Raw genomic sequence first — 26,579 nt, 5'->3', positions numbered from 1 at the left:
GGGGTTAAGTTGACGTTGTGGGGCAAGTAGGCATCAGTGTGCTTCTGGATAGACAGGAAAATGTGCTGAAGATAGGTTTTGCCTTTTCTGTTGTCTTCCCTGCCTAGTTTAGATCCCTTCTTCTTAGCAGTGGTGAGAGGTGGTCTGGGGACCATGTAGTGTCCTAGCAGTGAGGCCAGATCCTCTGTCTGCAGTTGGGCTCTCGTAGCCATAGCAAGGGATCCAGCTGTACACCTGTCTTTCTGGCAGGACGACAGTGATCCAGTAGTTGATTTTTTTTTTTCCCTGCTGGGATGAACCTTTGACTGTTGGAGAGTTCTTTTGCCTCCTCTGGTCCTTCGGTAGGTAGGTTTTTGATTCTAAAATATTGATGACCATATTTAGGACCCAGGAAAGAGCCCATGACTAAGCATATGTCTTCTTTGGTGTACAGCTCTGTCATTTGTTTGTCCATCACCTACCTGTGTTTATGTGTGCTGAGGAAATCGTGACCTTTGGTTTTCCTCCCAGCCTGCAGAGCAGATTGGTAACCTGCTAAGCCCAGTTTGGGGCCCCAGACAACCGAACAGAGTGATGCCTGGGTTTAAAGTGTGGTTATTCTGTGACAGCTGTGGTTTTGTTTCTGGTTTGATTTACCAGCTGTCTTGGAAAGTTTAGTGGAAGCTGGTCACATTTTGTCATGGCAGGCCTCGGTAGGACAAGCCCAGGCTAGAGGTAAGCAGCTTGGAGGCCTGTGCTGTGGGGTAGTGGCTGTGGACATAGATGTCTTTGTGGTGGAAGAGTGAAGTGTAACTATGATTTTTACAGGAGCTGTCTGTCAGAAGATTAGAAGTTGTTACAGTTTGCTTTCTGTTGCTATGGTAAATACCACAGCCATAGCAGCTTGGGTAGAAAGAGTTTATTCCTTTTAGTACATCATGAAGGGAAGTCAGGGCAGGAACCTGGAGGCAGGAGCTGACTTGCTTCCCCAACTTTCTTACAACCTAGACCCACCTGCCTTAGGGACGGCACTGCTCACAGTGGGCTGGTCTCTCCTGCATCAATTAGCAATCAAGAAAATGCCCTACAGACCTCACAGGCCAGTTTGATGGAGGAAGTTCCCTGGTGTGCCAGGTTAATGAAACTATGACAAGTTATACAAAGGCCTTTTTCTCATCCAGGTCAATGGCAGGTGATTGTAGTGATTCAAAGCCATGTACCCTGAAGTCACATTGCCTGGGGTCAAGGCTGTACATAGTGCGGTTTGTGTTCTCTCTCTTTCCTCTCGACTGCTTTTGTGACTCAGCTTCCTGTCTTTGAATATAAACATCATAATACGGCTTCATGGAGATGTAAGGATTAAAATGGGTAAGGAAATATTCTAGAAAGTGTCTGATATAAAGCAAATGCTTTGGATAGATTATCTCCTGGTGTTATGCACAGGCAGATTTGAAGGAGTCTAGAGAACCCTTAAGTCTCTGAGCCTGATGGTATGTGTATGCAGGTCAGCAGGTCCTCCCTCTAGGAGGCACCAGAACTCAGTGTAGTGGTTTTAAAACACACATAGCATCTTCTGCAGGATTTTCTTAGCTATCACACTTTTTGTTTTCAAATTGTATTCTTTATGTTTTTACATTTATTTTAGTTATTTTTGAGAATTTCATGCGTGGATACTGTATTTATATCATTTCTACCCCACTCTCTTCCCTCAGTTCCTGTATCCCCACTTCAAGTTCATGACCCCTTTTCTTTATTACTTTCACATAATATTACATATGCACGTGTATACATAAATACAACCTGCTGGGTCCAGTTAGTGTTGCCTCCTATGTATGTGTATGCGCCTCAGTCTGACTGCTTGGCCTTGAATAACCTCTCGGGGTTTATCCCCTAGAAAAGAAGAATGATTTTCTTTCTCTTAACTTCTTGGCCTATAACTCTTCCTCTAGGTGTGGGGCCTTGTGAGACTTCCCTCATCTGCATCCGATGTCACTTGGTATTATCTTTGTGCAGATCTTGTTTGAGTAACTATATTGTGAAGACTTCATGGGTACAGCTCCCTGTCATAGAAGATGTGAACATCCTGGTCCTCTGCCTCCTAAAGTCTTTTCTCCTCCTCTCCTTTAGGGCCCGTACCTCTTTTGCAGTGTTTCCTGAGCCTTAATTGTAGGAGTTGTGTATCAGATAGGGATGGACTCCCCCCACTCCCAGCCTTGGACCACTTGTCTGCATTTTGACCAGTTGTGGTTTTCTGTGATTGTCCTGCAAAAAGAAGCTTCTTTGATGAGGGCTGAGAAGTTCTCTGTGGATCTAAGGATAGGTATTTGGAATGCAGTTGGTAATTATACTGGTTTAGGGAAGTGGTAGTAGATGGTGCTGCTTTAGCAGTGGCTCTCAATCTGTGGGTCATGACCCCATAGGGTCACATCAGATACCCTGCATATCAGATATTTACATTATGATTCATAACAGTAGCAAAATTGCAGTTATGAAGTAACCACAAAATAATTCTAGGGTGGGGGTCAGCACAACACGAGGAGCTGTGTTAAAGGATCATGGCATGAGGAAGGTTGAGAACCATTATTCTTCATAAACTTGCCAGCTATGGGTAGTAAGCTAAGTTTATAGAACTAGGCATCAATTCCTTCAGTCCAGCTAAACAGCCTTTGGTTACCTCCAAGATACATTGCCACCCACTCTTGCACCCTTGGGACTGGCTTGCCGTGCTGGTCACTCCTGTGTCCCACAGGCTTCGAAGCTGGGTAGGACTGTTGACTGCTTTTCTCCTTTGGCAGCTTACACAGCACCTTTGGATAGTGTGGTGCTAATCCCCAGGGAGGAGGCTTCCAGGTCAGTTCCAGCTCAGTTTCTACTGCATGAGTCCAGAGTGTATGGTGTCTTCAGCAGTTGGGTCTTACCTTCAAGTTCTGGGGGGTAGCCAAGGGCAACAGCAGTAGCCTGCAGTGTTTTAGGAGTCTCTTCGACTCCCCTGACCAACAGTTTGGTTGGTCATGCCTGGTACTAAGGTTTTTGCTAATCTGTGGCTCTTGGGAGAAGCATTATCCCTCCAAGTAGTATAAACTCATTTGATTTATATAATATACACACACATTATTTTTTAAGTAAACACAGAACAATATTTATATATATATATATATATATATATATATATATATATATATATATATATATATTTGGAGACAGGGTCTCTCTATAGCCCTGGCTGTCCTGGAACTCACTATGTAGACTAGCCTGGCCTCAAACGTTCAGAGATCCATTCCTTGCCTTTACCTCCCAGTGCTTGGATTAAAGGAGTTTGCCACTATATCTAGCTTATCCTTAGTGTTTTTTATTCCCTCCTCCCTCTCCTTCCCAAGATAAAGCCCCCTCCAGTTTTTCCCATTTTCCCTTCATGGTACCTGGGTGTTACTATTCCCTTCCCTAGAGCCCCCCCAATCCTGTCCCTTTTTTCTTTCTTAGTTACTCCAGGTTATACATCTAAAGATTCAGAGCTGGGTTCCATAAATAAGAGGAAACATTCAGCTGCTATACTCTGCACAATGCTAGGATTGTTAACAGTGACAGGTTTTACTAGTTGACACATTTCATGTATGTTCCCTGTACCTGGATAGGCACAGTGGCTGCTCTTCCAGAGGACCTGGGTTCAATTCCCAGCACCCCCATGGCAGCTCACATCTGTCTGTAAGTCCAGTTCTAGGACTTCTGACACTCTCACACAGGCACACATGCAGGCAAAACACCAAGGAACATAAAATAAAAACAAATCATATGTTTTTAAGAAGAAGCCCATTTATTAAAAAAAAAAAAAAGGAAATCAGTTATGGAACAAATGCACAAATGCTATTTATATTTCAACATAAAGGACAATAGTTCCTTTAGCCAGATTGCCGTGTAGCTGCCTTGACGGGGCAGGGAGGATGGGGTTCTTGTAGCCGTTCTATGGGAACATGAGGTAGGTGAGGGAAGGGGCTCATGTTTGGTGGAGCGTGCTCCTTGGGTATTAACTGTGCTGAGAGGCAAGAAGTGAGGACCTCTTGCCAATGTGGATCCTTCCTGAAGCTTCCCAGCTACTCAGCCTATGGTAGAGGCGGGGTCTCCCAGAGAGAGAGGGAGTCAACTTTGGCATTGGGACAGGGTTGAGTCAACACGAGCTTTTCCTGGGCAGCTCGTGCTGTAGGCTATGGTTGGGGCGACCAGACATGATGGCTGCGCCCTCACTCACAACTTTCTGCCTTTCTACCTGGTGAGCTGCTACTTAGTTACCCAGAGCTGGCCCTCCGGCTTCCATGGTCTACCCCACTCTCTCTTCCTGCTTTCTGCATAGGTTGACTTCTGGTTGCTGACATTCAGCCATCCTGTCACTCAGCTTGTTGTCTGTCTTCTTCAGCTATGGAGCTGCTTCCTTCCTGTTGGGAGGGCAAGGTGAGTTAGCTGACTTGAGAGTGTGCCCAGGCAGATCCAGCTTGCTCTTGTTCCCTGGAGAACCTACGTTAGGAGTTCATAGCTATACTTTCTGTGTGGGGGTGAGCAGGTGGGAAGGAATGGACCTTAGCTGTCATTCCTCAGGCACATGTGCACATGTGTGCATTGCAGACCAGAGGTCAACCCTGAGTTAATCAATTCATTCTCCATGTTGGTTTTCGAAGCTAGGTCTCTCACTGTCTTTGGAGCTTGTGGATTTGGCTAGCAAGTCCCACAGCTCTTCCTGTCTTCACCTCTCTAGTGCTAGGATTAGGCACATGCTGCCACACCGGTCTTTAATAGGTGCTGGGACCAGGTTAGGTCTTCGTGTTTGCACCAGAAGCTGCTTCTTGACTGAGCCATTTCCCCAGCCTCAAACTGGTTTTGTTTTTTGGTTTTTTGTTTTGTTTTTTAGCTGGCCTGGGATTTGATCTATTAGGCCAGCCAGGATCACCAGGGATCCACCTGTGCCTCTCCTGCATTGAGGTCACACACCTGCACTACCAGAACTGGTTTTGTGTGTGTGTGTGTGTGTGTGTGTGTGTGTGTGTGTGTGTGTGTACGCACAGGTATCCATGGAGACTAGAAGAGGGTGTCACTTAGATTTTAGTCGGAAGCAGAAACAGGACACTCAGGAACAGCATGCTTTGCCTCCTGCTTCACAGTTCCAAAATCAAGTGACAGTTCTGGGTAGTTGAGGAACCACTGCAGAGTCCCTTCAGTGTCCATGGTTTCCAAAGTGCAAGCACTTAAGCTTTTGGCCTGGGTGGCCTGCTCAAGGCAGTCAGTGGCTTCTGCCTGTGATCTCACCACACTGCCTTTGTCATCAAAGGAACACCTGCATTGCATGCATTTCCAGAAGCTTGGGAGGCTTACTTACAATTTTAACCTTGCTGCCACCTTTTGTGTGGTCTTTGTGGATTCTGAACCATGTAGTTATATTACCTCTTAAAACATTTTCATGAAAGTAAAGGGTCATCTGGACTGTGGTGGCGCTGGCCTTTAATCCCAGCATTTGGGAGGCAGAGGCAGGTGGATCTCTCTGAGTTTGAGGCCAGCCTGGTCTACAGAGTGAGTTCCAGAACAGCTAGGGCTACACAGAGAAACTCTGTCTCGGCAGGGAGGTGGGGAGGGGGACGATAAACAGACAAAAAGGGTCAGAAAAAAGTACTTTACTCAACACCCAGAAGAGTCAGGCAGGCTCATAAGTTCCAGGCTAGCCTAGGCTACATAGTAAGTGAGACTGTCTCTGAAAACGAGGTAAAGGCCTGGAGTTGGCCCAGTTGATGAGATGCTTGCTAAGCAAGTTTGAGGACCTGAGTTATCCCTAGCAGCCAGATGAAAGTCAGGAGCAACAGTGTGGGCCTGTGAAAAGTGAAGGTAGGGGATCCTGAGTTCACTTGCCTGCTCACCTTGCTGAATTGATGAGTTTCAGGTCAGTAAGAGTCCCTGTCTCAAAGGGAAAAAAGGGTGAGAGCAGTGGAGCAAAACACCCAACACAACACCTGTTGTGACCTTTGCGTGAGTCTGTGTGTGTGTGTGTGTGTGTGTGTGTGTGTGTGTGTGTGTGTGTGTAAAAACAGTATGTGAGTGTGGAGATTAACTTTGGGAGTCAGTTCTCTCCGTCTACCTTGTTTTGTTTTTGAGACAGGGTCTCACTATGCAGCCTAGGAGGCCTGGGACTCACTATGTAGTGGGTCTTGTGCTGGATATGTGCCTCTACCTTGTTTTTGAGGGAGGGTCTCTCTTCTAGAGTTTCTTATGTGATTAATCTCTGCCTCCCATCTTGCCCCAAGCATGCTGGGGTTACAGATGCAGGCCACTCTATGCAGCTATTTTCACATGTGTTCCAGGGACCAAGTTCATGTTATCAAGCTTGTGTCCCAAGAGTTTTGTTGTTTTATTTTTTACTTGCTGAGCCATGCCTAAGAAAAGTATTTTAAAAGGAAATAGGTCTTGTAACTAAAGGTAAAACATGGTTTAAAACAAGCAAAAACAAAAAGTAATTATAAAGATGATTAGAACACAAAAATGACATAAAATTATAGCTAAATGCTGTTACGTGTTTCTACTTCACAGTGCAGTGTGAGGTGGGTTAGTCCTGTTTTACAGACAGGCAGAGTCTAGGAGAGTAGAGGACCTATTCAAGGTTACAGAGCTCCACAGCTGCAGTTTATAAAGTAGAGCTAGCATTGGGAGTCTGGGCAGCTTGATCTTAACACACTGATATGTGCAGCTTTAGTGGGTGTCTTAGTTATAATTCTGTTGCTGTGAAGAGACACCATGACCACAGCAACTCTTAAAAAAGAAAACATTTAGTTGGAACTGGCTTACAGTTCAGAGGTTTATAAATGCCCACTATCATGGTGGAAGCATGGCAGCATGCAGGCAGACATAGTGCTGGAGAAGGAGCTGAGAGTTGGCCCTCTGGGTCCAAAGGCAGCAGGAAGTGAAAGTGAGCCACTAGGCCTGGCTTGAGCTTCTGAAATCTCAAAGCTCACCCTCAGTGACATTCCTCTACTCCAACAAGGCCACACCTACTAATAATGTCACTCCTTATGGCCTATGGGGGCTGTTTTTTATTCAAACCACCACAGTAGATTTGTTTCCCTCTGTTTCTTGTCTTCTACCTTTTTACTTGAGTCTCAGCTCTCCATTTATTTTTCCCCTAACCATGGCCACCATCACCACAATTCTCTTTCTGTCCTTATTGTTCCCTTTTGCTACTGTGCCCAGCACTACCGTCAGGAACTGAGCACATCTCTCCTCACTTGTCCTGCAGTCTATCTTGGGCCCAGTTGCTAGTGTCATTGTCCCTAAGCCTCCATACCATGTTTGAGCAGCCCACACTCTGCTAAGCACTTGGGGTGCACAGCCTGGATAACCATAAATGCTAACATCCCTTTTCAGATGGAGTTTCTGGTGTGTTGACTCTTGTGCTTGATTTAAGATTCCAAAGGAGTATATGAAATGATGCCTTTAGGCTGTATTACCTTTGAACCCTCCCCAGAGATATCAGAGCTCTGTGGTGATTGAAATGCATGATAGTGTTCAGATGTGGGGCAGGAGAGAGTGTGGTGGGGAGATGGGGTAAAGCTGCCCATTGTTGTTTGGCCTTAGATCTTTTTGCATGCCTCAGAACTCTATGTCAGCTCTGCTTCAGAAATTGCCTTGTTTAATATTGCCCTTAGGTGGGCCTGGAGTGTAGCTCAGTGGTAGAGCACTTGTCTAACATATATAAGACCCTGACTTGCACGTCTACTACCAGGGTGGAAGGAAAATTTTGTTGGAGGTTAGCCTGGGCTACAAAGCCAGACACTTCAACAAAAATTTATCTATAGGACTTTGAAATCTTCCCATATTTTGCATGTGCAGGTAACTCCTCTGCTATTCCATTTGGAAAACTGATCCTCAAGAGGAATGTGGAAACCTCATCCTTTTTTCTCTAAATATGGATAGTACTTAAGAAGTACTTTAGACAGTTGTTTTCCAGATACAAGGAAATAAGGTATACCAGGCTTTTGCTTTTGGACCACCAACCAGCTCCCAAATTATGATATGATATGGAGACTTATTGTTAGTTTTAAATGCTCAGCCTAGCTTAGGCTCATTTCTGGCTAGCTCTTTTAACTGAAATTAATCTTTTTCTCTTTATCTACCTTTTGCCCTGGGGATTTTTTTTTTTTACCATCTTTCTTTCTGTATATTTTACTTTCCTGCTGTCTCTGTGTCTGTCTGTCTGTCTGTCTGGCAGCTGGCGGCTGCCTGGCTTCTGGCCCCAGTCATGTCCCTCTTTCTCCTCGTTTTCTTCCCTTCTCTCTCATTCTTTTTAAGCCTAGATTTCTCCTCCTAGTCTCTCTCCCTGCCAGCCCCACCTTGTTCCCTCCTGCCTAGCTATTGACCAATCAGCTCTTTATTAGACTTGACTGATCAGCTCAATTAGACCAATCAGGTGCGTTAGGCAGGCAAGTTGAAACAAATGTAACACGTCTTCACATAGTAAATATTCCGCAGCATAAACAAATTAACACATCTTTATGTAATTAAACAAATGCAGCATAAATAAATGTAACACATCTTTATCCACAACAGCAAATATATATTCCACAACAATTATTCCACAGCAGCAAAGTTTAGTTTTCTTTTTAATTTTATTACATTTATGTGTATGTGCATGCACACACTGTTTGGAGTGAGTTAGTTCTTACCTTCTACTATATTGGTCTTCGGAATTGAAGTCAGGTCCTCAGGCTTAGTATACAGTATCTTTACCCACTAAGCCACTTTGCCAGTCCTAAGGTTAAGTTTTCTTAAGATAGTCTTGTGTAGCCTCAAGCTCATCTGTGTAGCTGTGGTGGTGTAAATGAGAATGGCCCCACAGTCTCATGTGTTCATGCTTGGTCCCTAGTTGCTGGAACTGTTTTGGGAGGATTAGCAGGCATGGCCTTGTTGAGGAGGTGTGTTATTGGGGGTGAGCTTTGAGGGTTTCAGAAGCCTGTGCTACTGCCTCCTGTGTCGTCAACATGTAAACTCTCAGCTGTGGCTGCAGCATCGTGCCTGCCTGATGCGAGTGCTCCCCACCACGGTGGTCAAGAGCAACTCAAGCTGTAATCCCCCAATAGAGTCTTGTGTAAGTCGCCTTGGTCATGGTGTCCCTTCTCAGGTACCTGACCAGAGGGCCTCCGAGCTGATGGAGCTTCAGGTTCAGTTAGGTGCCGGCCACCCTGAGCAGTTGGAGACCCCACAGTGTGCTGTGCCCTGTGAAGCCCTGGACTTCACTCCCTTTTGCTAACTTATGGGATCTTCTCAGAGCGCCTGCCTCTTCGGGGTCATTGCTAGCCACAGACACTTGGCGTTTCAGTAACAAGCACTGCTTGAGCGGGTTCTTGGGGTTCACGACTGCGAGGAATGGTCACCTCCATGTGTCTCTGAACAAGGAATGGGACCTAACAAGGTAAGATCATTGTCATGTAGTCTGGAGCAGAGGCCTGTCTTTTGAGGGGTTTCTGGTGCCTCTTTCTATACTAATCTCCACATACACCATTCCAAGAAGTGGAGGGCGGGTGGTTGCACATGTGGTGACTAGAAAGGAGCTGTGTGCTACAGGGAAGAGTTGCAGGGACTGCCAAACCAGGCCCAAGAAGATGCTGGGATCTTGGGGGAAGGCGGCACAAATGGCTCTGCAGAAGGTGGCTGGGAGTTCTGTGCACCACCACAAAGGTCTGCTTGTGGCTATCCTCACCTCCTTGCACTGCCTCCCCTGGCTGCTACATGTGTTGGGCAAGCGCTCTGATCCATTTCCCTTTTGTGGGCAGCTGTGGTCCTTCTTGAAGCCAGACCATATCCTCCTATGAAAACACCTAGGCTTGGTCCCACTGCACTGAACACAGAGGGTGCTCCTTCAGTGTACCTTTTCCTGCCGATTGGTTCTTGTCAGGGCTGCACTATGACTGTAGCACTGCCTCCAGGTAGCTCTCGACACCCTGTCTGACTCCGTCTGGCCTTTTCACTCTTACCTTAGGAGAGGATCTGTTTTGTATTTGGTGGTTATCTGTATTGTTGCCTATTACCAAATGACAGTGGTTCATGTCTCCTCTTGATGGTGTCTGTAGGAAAAACTGCTGGCCTGGGTTCCACAGTGCTGGATGCAACCCCATGTCCATAGGAGCCCACCTCTAGAATAGTGTGTCCAAGTGGACAAGAAACCCAGCCAGCCATCCTCTCAGCTCATTTCTGGTCTGCTGCTAGTTTGGGGTGTGGTCTTGCAAAAAAAGACCTCTTTTCTAGAACCTTGTGATACAGATGGAGAGCTTTTGGAAAGTCTGCTAGGATGCAGCTGCTAATTGTCTAATGCAGAGTGATGGATGAAACAACAGACCTGCTGGGAGACTGACACTTCCTGGTCCAAAGGCACGAGTTGTGCATGACCACATCTCCAGACATCTCCGACCACTCAGGTGCACAGTGGGAGGAGGTGACCTTGTCAGCAGGTCTTTGCTGGAAATTCCTTTCCTTGTGATGTGAGTGTGACATGTACTTCTGTTAGTGCTCTGTCTTCTACCCTTTGTTGACAAATGCTGAAGAGAAAGTAATTCCAAACAATGCAGAAAACATACAAAATGTCCTACAGTCATTTGAGACAGCTTAGTTTACATAATTTGAAGTGAGGCCGAGGCTTGCTGACCAAGGAGTTGATTTTAGAGAGAGAATCTTGGTGTTGTAAATTCTCAGTCCCACCCGTTGCACAGTGTATTATACCAAGGGTTGCTACAGCCTCTGTGGCCGTCAGGACCCATAAGGAAAAGTATGTGCTTCGTAATACTGCCATGTTTGTCTGCCTCTCTCATCTTACCGCATGGACTTATTAGTGTTCCCAGAGCCTTCATGATATGATGTCATTACTCTCGAAGGTGATGAGATAAATGCTGGGTATCTCTCTTCTTAGATACATCACATAAAATTTACCGTATTGGGTTGGGGATTTAGCTCAGTGGTAAAGCACAAGGCCCTGGGTTTGGTCCTCAGCTCCAGGGGGAAAAAAAGGAAAAAAAAAAAAAAGGGAAAAAAAGAAAATGTACTGTTTTAATCATTTCACTTTTGGTGTGGTGAGGATTAAATCTAGGGAAAACATTCTGGGAAATACTGTGAGCTGTATTTCCAGTCCTTCACTGTTGTTTTGTGTTGTGTTGTGTTGTGTTTTGCATGTGTATGTGACAATGTGTGCAGTTTATGTGAAAATGGGCATCATGTGGAGGTCAGAGGACCACCTAGGTGTCATTGTGTCCTAGCCTTTCACCTTGTTTGAGACTCTCCTGCTTGTGTGTACTTACATGAGGCGGGCTGGCCTCAGAACTCGCAGGGAATCTCATGTCTCTGTGTGCCTCCCACTTTGCTGTAGGGAAGACACGGATTACAGAATCATGATATTACATGCAGCTTTTATATGGGTTCTAGGGATTCAAACTCAGGCCCCCCATGCTTTAAGGGCAAGCAGTTTACACACTAAGCCATTTCTCTAGCCCTTTAACTGTTTTAAGCATGTGATTGAATGGCAGAAAGTACATTCAGATTATTAGTATAACTCACTACTACACATTCCTGGAACTTTTCATCATACCAAATAGAAACTATACCAGTTAAATAATATTTTCTCCTTCTCCCTTAGCCCCTAGCAGCCACTAACCAACTCTGTCTCTATGGATTTGTCTATTCTGGACATTTTATGTAATAGGAATTATGCTGCATATGGCCTTTTGTGAACGTTTCTTTGACTTAGCATATTTTCAGGTTCATCCACATTGTAGCACGTATAAGTTATTATCACCAAGTAATATTCTGCTGTATGAATATAACCACATTTGTAAAAATCTATCCTTCAGCTAGTGAATGTGAGTTGCTTCTGTCTTTAGCTGTTGTAAATAAATGCTGATGTGGACATTGGTGTACAACTACCTGTTAGTCTCTGCTTCCAGTTGTCTTAAGTATATGTCTGTGAGTGAAATTGCTAGTTGATAGGCTAATTCTATGCCTGCAGATGCTGAGTCATCTCATACTACTCTGAGATGCTCTGAGGGTTCCCTACACCCTCCCAGGACATTTTCACCTTAAGAAGCAGCGTTCCCTGGCATGAGGTGCTAGCTCATTGTGGTTTTGACTTGTGTTTCTCTGATGACTAGTGTTGCTGAGCATTTTTTCATGTGTTTATTGATTGTATTTCTTTAGAGAAATATCTGCATGATTTTTTTAGTTTTGAATTGAGCAGTTGTGTTTTTACATTGTTGTAGGAATTCTTTATATATTCTGACTATTAGTGCCTTATCAGATACTGAATTTAATATATTTTGTTTCATCCAGTGGGCTATTTCTCTAAGTCCTTGACAGTATCATGAGAACCACAAACGTTTTTTCTCATGAAGTCACCATTGTGTTTTTTCTTTTGCTGATTTTGCTGTTGGTTTTGCATCCAGGAAATGGTTTCCAAGACTGACATTAGAAAGTATCCCCTGTTTCCTAGGTGTTTTATAGTTTTAGCTTTTACAGTAGAAGTCTTTGATGTACTTTGAGTTAATTTTTATATTTGTATTAAATGAGGACCAGCTTCCTTTTCAGATGACTGTATAGTCATCCTTAAGTACCAGTTGCTGAAAAGACTGTCATTTCCTGGGTAATAATGTAGTAATCAACTTTGTGTCGTGGTGACAAAATACCCAAGAAAATCAACTTCAAGGAAGAAAGGATTACTTTTTAGTTAAAGGAGGTGTGGTGGTTTGGATGAGATGGTCCCCATCATAAACTCATGTGTTGGAAGGCTCGGTCTCTAGTTGGTGGAACTGTTTGGGAAGGATTAGGGAGTGTGGCCTTGGAGGAGGTGTGTCACTGTGGGTAGCCTTTGAGATTTCAAAAGCACACACCATTCCCAATCAGCTCTCTCTGTTTCATGGTTATGGATCAGTATGCAAGCTCTCAGCTACTGCTCCAGTGCTCTGCCTGCTGTCTGCTGCCTGCTGCCATGCTCCCCAGCATGCAGGGTGTGAACTCCAACCCTCCGAAACTGTAAGCCCCAACAGTGCTTTCTCCTGTACATTGCCTTGGTCGTGGTGTCTCTTCACACCAACAGAAAAGATAACTAAGGGGAAAGCTCAGGTTTCCAGAGGTGCCAGTCTAAGATAGTGTGGCTCTGCCACTTTGGATTAGAGGTAAGGAAGGATACCATGCAAGTACTAGTGTGAGGTAAAGGAGGACATTTACATTGGGGTGCAGGAAGCAGAGAGACAGGAAGGGGATGTGGAGAAGTGACATCCTTCCTGGTGAATTATTTACTCTCACTAGCCCCACCTAATAACCCACTCAGCGATGAGCTCATCAGTGGATTAACTAGTCATGAGGTTAGAAACCTTATAATTTAATCCTCAGTCCTATCAACTGAGGACGTGCTTTTCGGGGACACACTTCATAGCCACATACAACAGGTGTGCATCTATAAGTGGAATTGCTGGGTTATATTGAAAATCTGTTTAGTATTTTGGGCATGTGCTTGTGGAGCTTTTTCAGCTTTAATAAAAAACACAGAAACTACTGACAGTTATAACCCACATAGCAAAACCTTTTCGAGCTCCTCAGTGACTTTAGCGCATAAAGAGGCCTTGGATTAAAATGTGGTAAGGGTGTGGGGTGATGTTTGGGGACTGCTGGTGCACTGGAGCCTCTTGTTTTGATACTGTGGCCATACATTTGTGTAGTAAGGTGGCAATAGAGTGACAACAATATTGTCCTTAGCTAGGAAGAGCTGAGCTGCCTTGCTCATGCCCAGCAAGGAGGGTACCAGGATGTTGGCAAACCCAACTGCAAAGCAGGGTGGCTTTTAGCAACTTCTTGTATGGCAGAAATTTCTACTAGTTGCTTTTTGGAAGGACCGAAAGGATCTTCAGAAAGAAGGGAAAGGAAATGTTGATGTGCCACTAACATATAGTTAAGCCCGACAGAATCACCGTCCAGCACACTGCAGATGATACAGAACCTGTAAGTACCAGAGTTCATCTGCGTGGTTAAGCGGCCCACCCTCCTGGCTAAGAACAGACATTCCTTACTTTGTTAGAAGGTAGGGTCCTAAGTGTTAGTGAGGCACTCCCCTGTTGAGGTGCTCCCAGCACAACCCCTGCTCTGGGAGGAGGGCCAGGAAGGCAAAGAACCTTCCTTCTTGACACTTGGTATGAGTGCCTGCTCACTGAAATAAGGTTAGACTAAGAAATCCAGCAGACCTTGCTGGGGAGGTGAGGGAAGGGTTCCAAGAAGAGGGTGTGTGTGTCTTGAAAGCTGAGATCCCAATATCCCAGAGTAGGGAGGTCAGGTGTATTCAGGATGAGGAAAGACAAAGAAAGCACTCTGCTGAAAGCCTACTGCTCAGCACAGCCTTTTTTTTTTTTTTTTTTTTTTAAGAAAGTTTAAAGGTCAGTTTTAGCCAGATCTGTCTGGTTACAAGGGATAACTGGGAGGAAGAGGCTTCTCTGAACTGAGGAGGAAAGCACAGGTGCTCAGGGAGCTGGGGTGCTAAGGGTCCTACCTGTCCTGGTTTTCACCCTGCCTCATGTACACACACAGCTTGAAGGGGTCACGCTTCAGCATCAGCTCCAGTGTCTTACAGCCTCTGATCACCCGTCCTAGGGCTGACGGCTTGAACGGTGTGCATAGGCGGTTCTCAGCTAGAGGGGCTGGTGGAGCCTCGGGACCCCTGGCTAGGAGGAGTTTACACACACCCCACCCCGCAAATGAAGCCGGGCGTGTGTGGAAAAGAGGGGCTGTTTACCAGAGCAGGCATGCTGATCTCAGAATGTTTGCTTTTGAAGGAAGTAGTAGGGTTGTTGGGAAAGAAAACCTCAGTGAATGACCATGTCCTAAAGGAATTTGAGACAGTACACTGAAACTTCAGACACGGTGATTTATTTATTTATTTACTTACTTACTTACTTATTCATTCATTCATTCATTTTGAGGCAGAGTTTCTCTGTGTGGACATGACTGTCCTGGAACTCATTCTGTAGACCAGGCTGGCCTGGAACTCAAGAGATCCAGGCTGCCTCTGCCTCCCAAGTGCTTGGATTAAAGGCGTGCGCTACTACCATCTGGCTGCATTGTGGCTTTTTTCTATAGAGTGAATAGTGTTAAAATGTTCTTTGCTAATGTTTTCGTCTTTTTCTCATTATAGTTTACAAATTAGTTTTTAGCCAAACTGGAAGACCTAGAATGGCTTGGGAAGAATGGTATATTTCAGGGACTTGACTTAATGCTTAGGGATGGAGGCTAGAAGAGACTATCCCCATCTTTAATTCCTCATTAGATAAATCGTCTTCAGTAGTGAGTCAGCCCTGGGACTGTAATCATGAAGCCTGATTCTCGTTCTGGAGCTGCAGTAATAACTGAGCCAAGCCTGGCTTGTCCAGGTGAGGAAGCAGGCCATGGAGGAAATGATTAATCTCGACTGACTTCACTTGAGAACATTAAGTAACTGATAATGTACACTGAAATCTGTTTCATGGCAGTTTTTAAAACAGCCTTATAATAAACTACACATATTTAAAATGTAAGAGTTGGGAGATCATCGTCCCATCCTGTCCCTCTGGGGTCTCATGATTTTTTTGTTACTCTTTGGTTGTTTTCTGTACCTCTAGACACACTGGAACTCACTGTGTAAACCAAGCTGAGCTGACATATTTCAGATTTGCTTGCTGTAGCCTCCTAAGTGCTGGCATTAAAGGCATGCTCCACCACTCCTGACTTGTTACTCCTAAAGACTTCTCTTTCACTGGACTCAGACTTACAAGTAGATACTTACCAGTTGAAGAGATGGCTCAGAGCTTAAGAACATGTACTGTTCTTGCAAAGGACCTGATTGTTCAATTCCCAGCACCCACATCAGGTAACTCACAATTAACCTATAGTGCCAGTTCCAGGAGATCTGATGCCTCTGGCCTTCTTCTGGGTTAGATCATATTTACGCACCCACATGCAGATGAACAGACATATGGAGAATTAGAAATAAAGTGAATCTTCAATGAAAGAATTAGAAGCTCTCAGGGAGGACACCTTGTCTCTTGGAAGTCTGTTTTTACTTTTGGCTTCCCTCATTTTCTTGGCCAAAAATTTTAGCATATTCTTCAGCCTCCTCCTCATTTTTTAGTGCATTGTTTCTTCAGAGTAACACATCTGCCTTTGTGTCGCAGCACATGTGGAATAACAAGACACTGAATATTGGATGCTTTGGTCATGATCTCCTCACCATCTTCACTCAAGGGCTTCCCAACAACATTGGAGGAGCCCGTGCTCTTTACAGAAGTGGAAAGGCTTTCGGAGTCTACCCGCTCTGTTGGGCCCCAGTCACTGAGGCACAGTCATATGACAGTCCAGCAATCTCCTCCTCTCCTTTTTCTAAACAAGAACCAAATTGAGAACATTCAGATTGGCGTCCACAGTGCATCTGTGAACAGACTTGCACTTCCCCTCTCCAATTCTCCTGGGTCTAGAACAAGAATGCCTCTTACTCAACAGCAAGCACACTTTGCTGTGAATCAAGACACCTTGCTTCATGGGAAAGGTGTTCTTCCCAGTGTTGATTGGGATTGGAACCATTATCCTTGCATTTTCCTCTCAGAACATCAGCAGCTGCTTCTGTGGCCACATGTGTTTCACAGAAAACACAAAGCTTAAGTTCGTTGTGTACTTCAGTGAATTTCTGACAGTCAGTGACTGAAAAGGAAGTAAGTCAGCTTCATTTTGGCATAGCCTACTACTTGAGAGCCCCCCCCACACACACACACAAGTTTTGGTGTGTGTGGTATATTCATTGTGTGTGCATTGTATGTGGGTGCATGTGGAAGCATGTCTTCCCGAATAAGTTCTCCATCTTACTTTTGCAGACAGGATGTCTTGCTGAACCTGGCTGGAGCTTACTTACCATTTCTACTAGACTGCCTGACCAGTATGCTCCTATGATCTTCCTCTCAGACCACTACAGCCAAGATAGCAAGCATACCAATGATCAGCACAGGTGTTCTCCTGTGCCCTTCCGTAGTCTCCCATCGCCCTCTCATTTCTGACCTGCTTTCTGATGTTGCAGATTAAGGATGCTTTTTTTGTTTTGTTTTGTTTTGTTTGTTTGTTTGTTTGTTTTGTTTTGTTTGTTTGGTTTTTTGAGACAGGGTTTCTCTGTGTAGCTTTGTGCCTTTCCTGGATCTCGCTCTGTAGACCAGGCTGCTGGCCTCGAACTCACAGAGATCCGCCTGCGTCTGCCTCCCAAGTGCTGGGATTAAAGCCATGTGCCACCACTGCCCGGCTAAGGGTGCATTTTTAAGAAACTCAGGAACTCTGCTGAGTACATACTGGCTGCTTTCACTTGTAATTGAGATTCCTCTGGCTTTTAAAAGTTTTATAATTGTTAGTATTTATGTCTATATGTCTGTGTGAATCGTTGCCCCTGGAATTAAAGTTACAGGCAGTTGTGAACTCTCTGATAGAGGTACTGGGAACCAATATCAGGTCCTCTGAAAGAACATCAAGCACTCTTAACACTTAGCTGTCTTTCTAGCACCCATCCCCAACCCCAGCCTTTCCATTCTCCCAAGAAAGGGTTCTGGCTGGGTGTGGTAACACAGTCTTTTTTTTTTTTTTTTTTTTTTTTTTTTAAATAACAATGGGTATGGGTGTTTTGTCTACATGTGTGTCATACCTGGTGCCTGTGGTGGCAAAAAGAGGGTGTCAGAATTGTCCTGGGACTAGAGTTAGAGACAGTTGTGAGCCATCATGTGGGTGCTAGGTGTCAAGCCTAGGTCCTTTGGAAGAGCAGCCAATGCTCTTAACCTGGAGTTCTCTCTCCAGCCCCTAAAGATTTATTTTATTTGTACATATATATGTGTCTGTGTGTATGTCTCTGTGTGTAGCTGTGGGTGTGTAAATGTGCCCCTGGAGGCCAGTAAGGGTCATGAAATGGCTTCGAGCTGGAGTTTGGGTGTTTTTGAGCTTCCTAGTATGAGTACTTGGGCACTGAACTCTATCTTCTGATAGAGTGGTAAGCACTCTTAACTGCTACTTCCTGGCATATACTTTTAATCACAGTCAGAAGCAGAGTTCAAGTTTGTGAGTTCAAGGCCAGACTTGTCTACATAGCAAGTTCCAGGACAGCCAAGGCTACAAAGTGAGACCCTGTCACAAAAGAAAGAAAAGGTTACAAAATTTAATGAAGTCCAGCTTATCTGCTTTTTATTTTGTAATTCAACATACATCTTCACAATCTTTACCTGACCTAAAGTTACAAAAATTTACCATGATTTCTGGTCAAATTTTGATAGTTTTGGAGCTTTACATTTACATCTAGGCCTCTGATATGTTTTGAGTTACTTTTTCTTTCTCGTACAAGGAACAGCACAGTGCTTTCTTAGTAGATAGCCAGTCATCCTGTGTCCACTTCTTGAAATAGCCTTGAACTGGGAGATCCACCTGCCTCTGCCTCTCAGAGACGGATTAAAGGTGTGTCACCATGGGCTCTGTGATAGCCTCTTGGTACCTGCAACTGCCCTATCTCGGTGTCTCTGCCATGCTATATGGTTTGCTGTTCCTTCTGTTGGATCCTGGAATGTTTCGCTGCTCTGAATTCTTTGCATTTCCATAAATTTTGGAGTCAGGTTCTACAGTCAAGCCTGGTGGGATATTGTTGGTAACATTGAATTTGGGTAAACCGAGATCTTAACCATTTGAATCTTCTAATCCATGAATACTGTACATCCCTTAGGTTTGGGTCTTTTAAATATATCTTTTAGCCATGTTTTTGTATTTTCACTAACAAGATTTAAATGTCTTTTGTTAGATTTATCACCTTTTTTTCCTTTAGTCTTTTCATTTATTTATTTATTATTTATTGAAACAGAGTCTTAGCATGTAGCTCAGGCTAACTTTGAATTCAGTCCTGCCTCAGCCTCCAAAGTTCCAAAATTATAGGCATTTTATTTCTGGAAGAGTTGACTTTTTTTTTTAATCCCAGCACTCGGGAGGCAGAGACAGGTGGACCTCTGTGAGTTTGAGTCCAGCCTGGTCTACAAAGTGAGTTCCAGGACAGCCAGAGCTGTTACACAGAGAAACCCTGTCTCAAAAAAAAACCAGAAAGAACATTTTTTTTTTTAGTTTTATGTTTACTTACATGTGTACGTATGCCTCTTAGGGATGAGTGCCCTCAGAGGCCAGACCGGGGCACTGTATTCCTGGCAGCTGGGGTCACAGAGTTGTGAGCTACTTCAGCGTGCGTATTGTGAACCAAGTGTGAGTCCTATAAAAGAGCAAAACATACTTTTAACAAGTGATCCATCGCTCCAGCCCTGATATTAGTTCTTCTTTAGTTTATGGGATTTTTCGAATGAAAACATTTGAGCCTGGACTTGACTTTGTATAAAGCAGAAGTACTAATATTTTGACATTGCAACTTAACATTGTGGTCTGCAAATGTGTTGACCTGTGTTCACAGTTGTCCTGGGATGAATGTGATCTGTGGGCCTCAGTTGGACACACCTGTAAAGGTTTTTTGCTTCTTGAGGTGCTGATGCTCAAACCTAAAACCTCCTAAGTCCTAGGGAAGTACTCCACCACTAAGCCCAGTGAGCTATACTCTAAAAGATTTTTCCTAAAGGCTGAGTTTTCTTTTCACCTGTAGGTTATTGATTTCCTTCTGCACAAGACTGGGCTTTCCCTCTCCACGTGCTCTTTACCAGGGCTGCTTTTGCTGAGTTGCGATGTAACAGGAAGGTGTTCACCAGATGTAAGACCTGACCCTGGGCATTCTGGTCCGCAGAACCATGTTAGTTAGACTGTGGGTTTTAATGTGAAAAGATACTTGAATTGCTGTCCTATATAGTGTATAGTAAATACTCCAGGTTTCATTTTCTAAGTTGACAAATGAAAACACAGGGCAACATTTCCTTGGATCTCCAGACTCCCATGCCATCTGTGACACTGTCTGTGAGGGTCCCAGCACTGTTGGGTAGTGATGAACACTCTGTGAGTTGTTCTGTTATGGGTCCATGCTCAAGGTGTTCGCTTGTTTCTTCAAATTTGGCTTTTGCTGCTTGTCCTTGTGTTTTTTCATTATTATGCAGAGGATCAGGTTGAGGGGTCGGCTTTGTGTGTCTGTGTGGAATGTCACAGAAGGGTGGTGGCACACCATTGTCCTGCTGTCAGATGTCACAGTCCACTCTACTCTGCAATTGTAGTCTTCTGGAAGGAAAGAATATGTAGACTTAGGACAAACAAAAGATAAAACCACACTTTGGATTGGAATTAGATGCTGCCAGATAGTTCTGTTTGATATCACCCTTCTTTACTGCTGATGCCATGGTGGATCAAGATCCTTATCAAATGATATGGGAGGTAAAAGATCATGTGAAGAGAACCTGCCTTTAAAATAAGCACACAGATTTTTATTCCTCTGTCCTGCATCTTGCCTCAATGCCTAAACTGTTGTTTGTAATTGACCTACTTTGGGGTAAATTCTGTGATAGGAGCAGAAAGTGGGTATGGAAACATAAAACATCAAGCCATTCTCCCATCTTGACTGTGTGTATCTGTGTTTAAAGTTAGCTTATGACAGCATAGGCCTTCCTTGACTTCTAATTGGTTATATGCCAATAAAGCTGTGGTGACCTAAAAGTACCATAATTGGAAAGTACACTTAATATACCTAACCTGCAAGCACGTGATTCGGCAGCATGGTGTGCGAGAATGCTGTTCATCTGTTGTTATATCATGACTGACTGGAAGTTGTGCACAGTGCTCTTGTTTAGTTTGGGACCTGCCACATCCTGACTGTTCAGGAATAGCTCACATCCAAATCAAATGTGGTTCCTGCTGCATGTGAACCACCTAGTCTACAGTCACATGTTGTAAACTGGGAAGCATTTGTGCATAGTTGAGTTTTTAAAAACATTTTTGTTATTTTATGTGGATGAATGTTTTGCCTGCATGCATGTCTATGCATATGTCTGCTGCCCATGGATGTCAGAAGACAGCATTGTATCCTCTCAAACTGGGGTCATAGATAATTGTAAGTGCTGTGTGGGTGTTAGAAATCAAACTCAGGTCCTCTGCAAGAGTCCTACTGCTCTTCACTGCTGGGGAAACGGAAACAGGTAGCCCTGGGGCTTGTGGGCTAGCCAGCCTAGCCCTAGTCAGTCATCTCAGGCCAATGAGAAACCCTGTCTAAAAAACAAAGTGGATAGTACCTGAAGGAGGAAAACACACACACATACACAGAGGGAGAGCACTGTACATAAGCCCAAGGATGTAGTTCAGTGGTTCTGTGTGTGATATTTTGATTTAGTCCAAATAATAAACAAACAACATGTATGGAAATGAATCAGGCTAGAGATAGAACTAGCTCTGCAGCTAGCTCTCTTTAAAGAGGAGGGCAAACAGAATGCTTGCCCTCTTTGTACAAGGCCTGAGCTCTGAGCCCAGGTCAGACAGGTGCCAGTTTGCTGGTGTGTGCCCAAAGGCCAGCCCAGGCTACACAGTGAGAGCCTGTCTCTAAAATTTAAAAGAAAAAAAAAAAAAATGTCCAGGGGCAATAAAGGAAAAATCAAGAAGGGAAGAATTTGGCACTTGGCTGTAGTATACAGGTTGTTGGCTTCTACTGTTTTGCTGCATTAGTTTAACATTTTTATCTTGTCAGAAACCACTGCCAGCTTTACCTTATTCAAACACATCTTCTCATTACTGCCTTAGTAACCTCTAGCTGCCGGCAGCATGCCAGATAAAGGTCAGAAATCTGTTAGCCCTGCAACCTCCAAAGTCTGGGTTTCCAGGTATTGACTCCCAACCATTCTCATAAGGCCTATTTCCTGGAGTGTGGTTGCTGTTGTATCACACAACATACCCAAGTGTCACCTTCCTAGGAAACCCTGCTCAGATGCCATCTTCTTGGAAGAGTATTCTGGAGTTCGTTGGCTGAAGATGTACTTCATCTTGTGTTGGCATACCATTTAAATGTTCCTGGGAGGGAGGTGGTGCTGTTATGTTCTGATGCAGGATTACAACCATTCTCTGCCCTCTACTTTGGGAACATGTGTTCAAATCCACCTGAGGAAGCAGGCTATGGGCAGCCACTCAGCTTCTGGACTGCTTTTCCCAGGGCTGCCATGTGTGGAGAGAGTCCTGTCCTTGCAGGTCCCTGCTTCTGTGCCACACCCTCAATAGCCTCCATACCCTCAACACCTCTCATCCCTTTGTTCCACAGAACTTCGGTGCAGTCCTGGGCAATTTGCATGTCACAGTGGTGCCATCCAGTGCATACCCCTTCCCTGGCAGTGTGACGGCTGGCCCACGTGTGAGGATGCGAGCGATGAAGCTGACTGTCCAGGTGAGTGTGTAGACTGTCCTGCCTCTGCCGTGGCCTCCTCAGGGAGGGTGTGTACCCAGACAGTCCATGTGGTCTGTACTCACAGGAAGGGCAGTGTGAGCCGACCCCACTCTTACTTACCTTTTTAAAAAGTAAGTGTTGGGGGCTGGAGAGATGACTCAGAGGTTAAGAGCACCAACTGCTCTTCCAGAGGTCCTGAGTTCAATTCCCAGCAACCACATGGTGGCCCACAACCATCTGTAATGAGATCTAGCGCCCTCTTCTGGTCTGCCCCAGGTTACACTTTAAACAACTGAAGCAGAGACAGGAGGCTGCAAGTTTGCCTTAGCTTAAGGCAGATAGGAGACTTACACAGCAAAGGTATTACTTGCTACCCACATTATTTAGGTGCACCAGTGTTGTTCTTTTTCAAGTAGTTGTTACCCAGGTCATCTTGCCTATCTGGCAGAGTTATGTGTTTCCTATGAGAGCACAGGGAACTCTTTGGCAGACCAGGACTTAATGGTGGTCATGACCCTGTTGCGGGAATCTTTCTTGAGTAAGCACTCTGATACCAATGAGAGTGGAGAGAAGAGACATCACTGGTAGAATAAAGCCAAGATAGGTCCTGAAAGGCTCCAATATCGGGTCCAGTTTGCATTCTCAGTTTATACAAGTTGGAGCAGAAAGGGAAGCAATCTTATACAGAGGTGTAAGTAGCAGTCAGCAGGTTGTGAAAGGCAGCAGCCCATTGTGTCAGCCATTCCTCCAAGTCATTCTGTCCTGGGAACAAGGGACGTCATGCTTGGCAGATGGGCTACAAGCAGTTCTATCAGTAAACCACTAAATGGATCGGCATGTAATAATGGGTCTTTTCTACTTGAAGTCTATACTGTCCCCTCCCCACAAAGCTGTGCACTAGAGGTATGTTTTTAGTAAGGGAATCCTAATGGCTGGTCATAAGGCAGAGCTGTCTCCTTTGTCAAAAGCTAATGGCTGGTCAGTCCTGGTGAGTAAACATTTATATCCTAGCCTCCTAAGTTTACCTTGTCTCTAACAGGCCTAGTTAGCACACTGCTTTTCTTGGGTTATTTTGGAGGTAGTTAGATCAGTTCCACTGTGTGACTCGGTATCTCCTAAGCAGTCATATTAGTAAGTCCCTTAGAACATCAGTTCTGTAATTTGATCAGTCATACTCCAACTCAAGAATCACAGCCTTAAACTGTGCAGGCAGAAGCAGGCAGATCTCTACATCTGAGGCCAGCCTGGTCTACATAGTTCCAGGCCAGCTGGTGTACTTCCTGATTGCTTCTCACTACATGTATCCTGTTCATGGTGTTTTCTTGGAATTCCTTTGTTCTGTTCTTGCATGGATCAATGTGCCTTCCTTTAAGCCTTCCTCAAATGCCAGCTGCCATTGTGAGAGGGTCCCTTTGTCCCTCTGGTTGAATCACCTGATCTCTTAGTACATCTAGAACTGCTGGTTGGTGCTCACTGTGGAGGGGTGCAATGGCTATTCTTGGTTGTCAACTTTTCCATATGTGAATGAACTATAATCCAAAAATGGAGGGCACACTTGTGATCTGGATCTTAAAGCAAGAAGGCAACATGCCTTTGATCTGGATCTTGAGGCAGAAAGGCACACCTTTAATCCAGATCTTGAGGCTGGATGATATACCTTTAATCTGGGCCACACCTTGTGCTGGAAGCCTATATAAGGACAATGGAAGAAAGAAGGGTTTGTTTGCCTGCTTGCCCTCACCTTGTCAGCACATCCAGAAGACCAGTGGAGACACCTAGCCTCGTGGGACTGAGCAGCTACTGGATTCTTGGACTTTCCATCCACAACTAGCCATTGTTGGACTACAGCCTGTGAGTTGTTCCAATAAATTCCTTTTATATGTATGCATATATATGTGTATATATATATATACATATACATATATATGTATATGTATATATGTGTGTATATATATATATATATATATACATATACATATATATGTATATATATACACACACACAGGAGAGAGAGATTCATTCCGTAAGTTCTGTGACTCTAGAGAACCCTGACTAATACAAGGGGCCCGTTCTTCATTTTTCCTTCCAGAGCACAAGCCTCAGGGCAGGAAGCCTCTCCTCTCCCTACATGGGCCCTAGCTTGAGGTAGAAAAGGTACAGCCTGGGCCATCAGGAAGGTGTCCAACAGGAAGTAACAGTTAAGCTTTGCACAGTTCTTTGAGGGGGTTCCACAATAAGATGCTGTGCACCTGTAATCTCAGCCACTCAGAAGGATGAGGCGGAGGATTGCTTGAGTCCAGGAGTTGAGTGGAGACTTGGCAACAGAGTGGCGTGTTATCTCTAACACACAGATGGGCTACAGTACAGAGAGCAGACGGGCCTTCCTTCCGCCATCGCATCACACGTGTCTGCTAGAGGCATTTTTCCAAAGATATGAATGATGGCAGCCTGCTCATGACCCTCTAGGAATGTCCTCTATCTATGACTTGTTCTTGGGTCATAGCTGAGAGAGAGAGGACTTCCCAGCCCTTGGCACCAAATGCTAGTGAAGACCCTGAGGCCATAAGGGGAAGCCTCCCCAAGGCCATAGAGAGAACAAAAGATCCCTAGAGTGGTCTCTTGGAAAACTTGGTGAAAATCACATGGCCTTTGTTTTTTTCAAATGAAACAAAGCTGTTTGCTGCTCTGAAAGTGTCTTTTGCCTTTACTTTTTTTTTTTTTTTTTTTTTTTTTGTTTTGTTTTTGTTTTGTTTTTGTTTTGTTTTGAGATGGGGTTTCTCTGTGTAACAGCTCTGGCTGTTAAAACGGTGCAGAGCTTCACATACACGCTGTGGACTGTGCAAGCAGTGGTAGCCGTGCTGTGCACACCTCTCGGAGACAGTGAAGTGAAGACCACGTGGCCCAGCACAGAGGAGGCCTCAGCACAGCTTCTGTAGCTGGAAAGCTATGTGGGTTGCCGTGCTCTTTGGAAGGCCAGTGTGGGGAGGCTGCTCCAGGCTCTGGGGTGGGGTGTGACAAGTAGGAATGCTGTAGACACTGGGCGTATGGAGGTCGAGACTGAGCCACAGCAGCCCTCACCTAATTTGTCCTTGTCTCTCTGTCTGTACTTGTGGTGGGCTGCGAGGTCACAGTCCACATGGGAGCAGATTGATTCTTATTTCTGAGAAATTTAAGTTATAAAAACACACAGGAGTAATATAATACCTTATCTTACTTATTTAATAGCTGCTGAAATTTTGTTCCCTTTTTCTAGTTTTCCTTTTTTCCTTTTTTTTTTAAACTTTAAAATAAAAATGACTGGTCATTGTGGTTCATGCCTGTAATCCTAGCACTCGGAAGGCAGGAAGATTCCCCCAAGTTCAAGGCCAACCTGGGCTACATGGAGGCTGGGAGACCCTTTCATAGGAGGGAGCAAAGAGTTAGTGGGTAATCACTTGTGCTCTGAAAGCTGTCCTCTTCCTAGAGAGCATGTAAATGAGTCAGTGGAAAGCCCAGCCATTCTCAGTGAGACCACTTTTGCATGTGGACTTGAGAATTGGCCGAGATTATTTCATTGCCCTTACCCTCCAAAAGCATGTCTAAACAGAGCAGGAGATAGGAAGTTACGGATACAAAGAAGATGAGTTCAGTAACAGAAAAGGAGTGATTTCAGTTTTGTTTTTGTTTTGAGACAAATTCTCACCATTTAGCCAGGGCTGGCCTAGAACTCAAAATTGTAGTTCAGTCTACTCTGCCTCCCAAGTGCTGATGTTATGGATAGGTATGTGCCGAAACTTCAGGTTTTTGAAAGCGGAAATGGGTGGCGTACTTGGTGTAGTATCTGTCCTTTATGTGTCCTTCTTGTGTTTCAGAAGCTGGAAGGCTGGAGTCATAGTACTCAGAAATCCCTGCCATCAGCCTTCAGTATAGGAGGTGCTTCGGGTGGGGTGGTTGGGGGGCAGGGATTCCCTCTCCCTGGACTCGTGTGAGAACATCACTTTCACTGGTACACACTTTTTGCTGTGGCTGCCAGCTGTCTTAAGGGCTCCAGGGCACCTGTGACGTTGGTTTGTGGCACAGCAGCTGGGGTGTCCGCTTGGCTCCGGCTCTCTGCAGCTTTGCTTCCAACCTTGGCAGTCGGATTCTTCACAGTAAACAATGCTGTGTTCCTCAGGTTTTGTGGGACTCTGACCTCAATTCTAAGACAGGAGGAGGTCTTAGAGTGTTTTGAAGAAGGCAGTGACTACAA

General features: G+C 44.7%; 1 protein-coding gene across 2 annotated transcripts in view; it reads left to right on the top strand.

The window, feature by feature from the left end:
- The window catches only part of Dgcr2 (DiGeorge syndrome critical region gene 2), a 62,323-nt gene that overhangs the window by 3,880 nt on the left and 31,864 nt on the right, over positions 1-26,579 (top strand). For both annotated transcript variants that reach the window (XM_036196329.1, XM_036196330.1), the window contains exon 2: positions 22,229-22,351. In XM_036196329.1, the coding sequence (XP_036052222.1) occupies positions 22,229-22,351 (123 nt within the window). The remainder of the gene's footprint in view (positions 1-22,228; positions 22,352-26,579) is intronic.

This window comes from Onychomys torridus, chromosome 8 (assembly GCF_903995425.1).
Source record: "Onychomys torridus chromosome 8, mOncTor1.1, whole genome shotgun sequence".
NCBI classification, from domain to species: domain Eukaryota; kingdom Metazoa; phylum Chordata; class Mammalia; order Rodentia; family Cricetidae; genus Onychomys; species Onychomys torridus.
The sequence above is the reverse complement of the archived record's forward strand: the minus strand, read 5'-3'. Positions and strand labels throughout refer to the sequence as shown.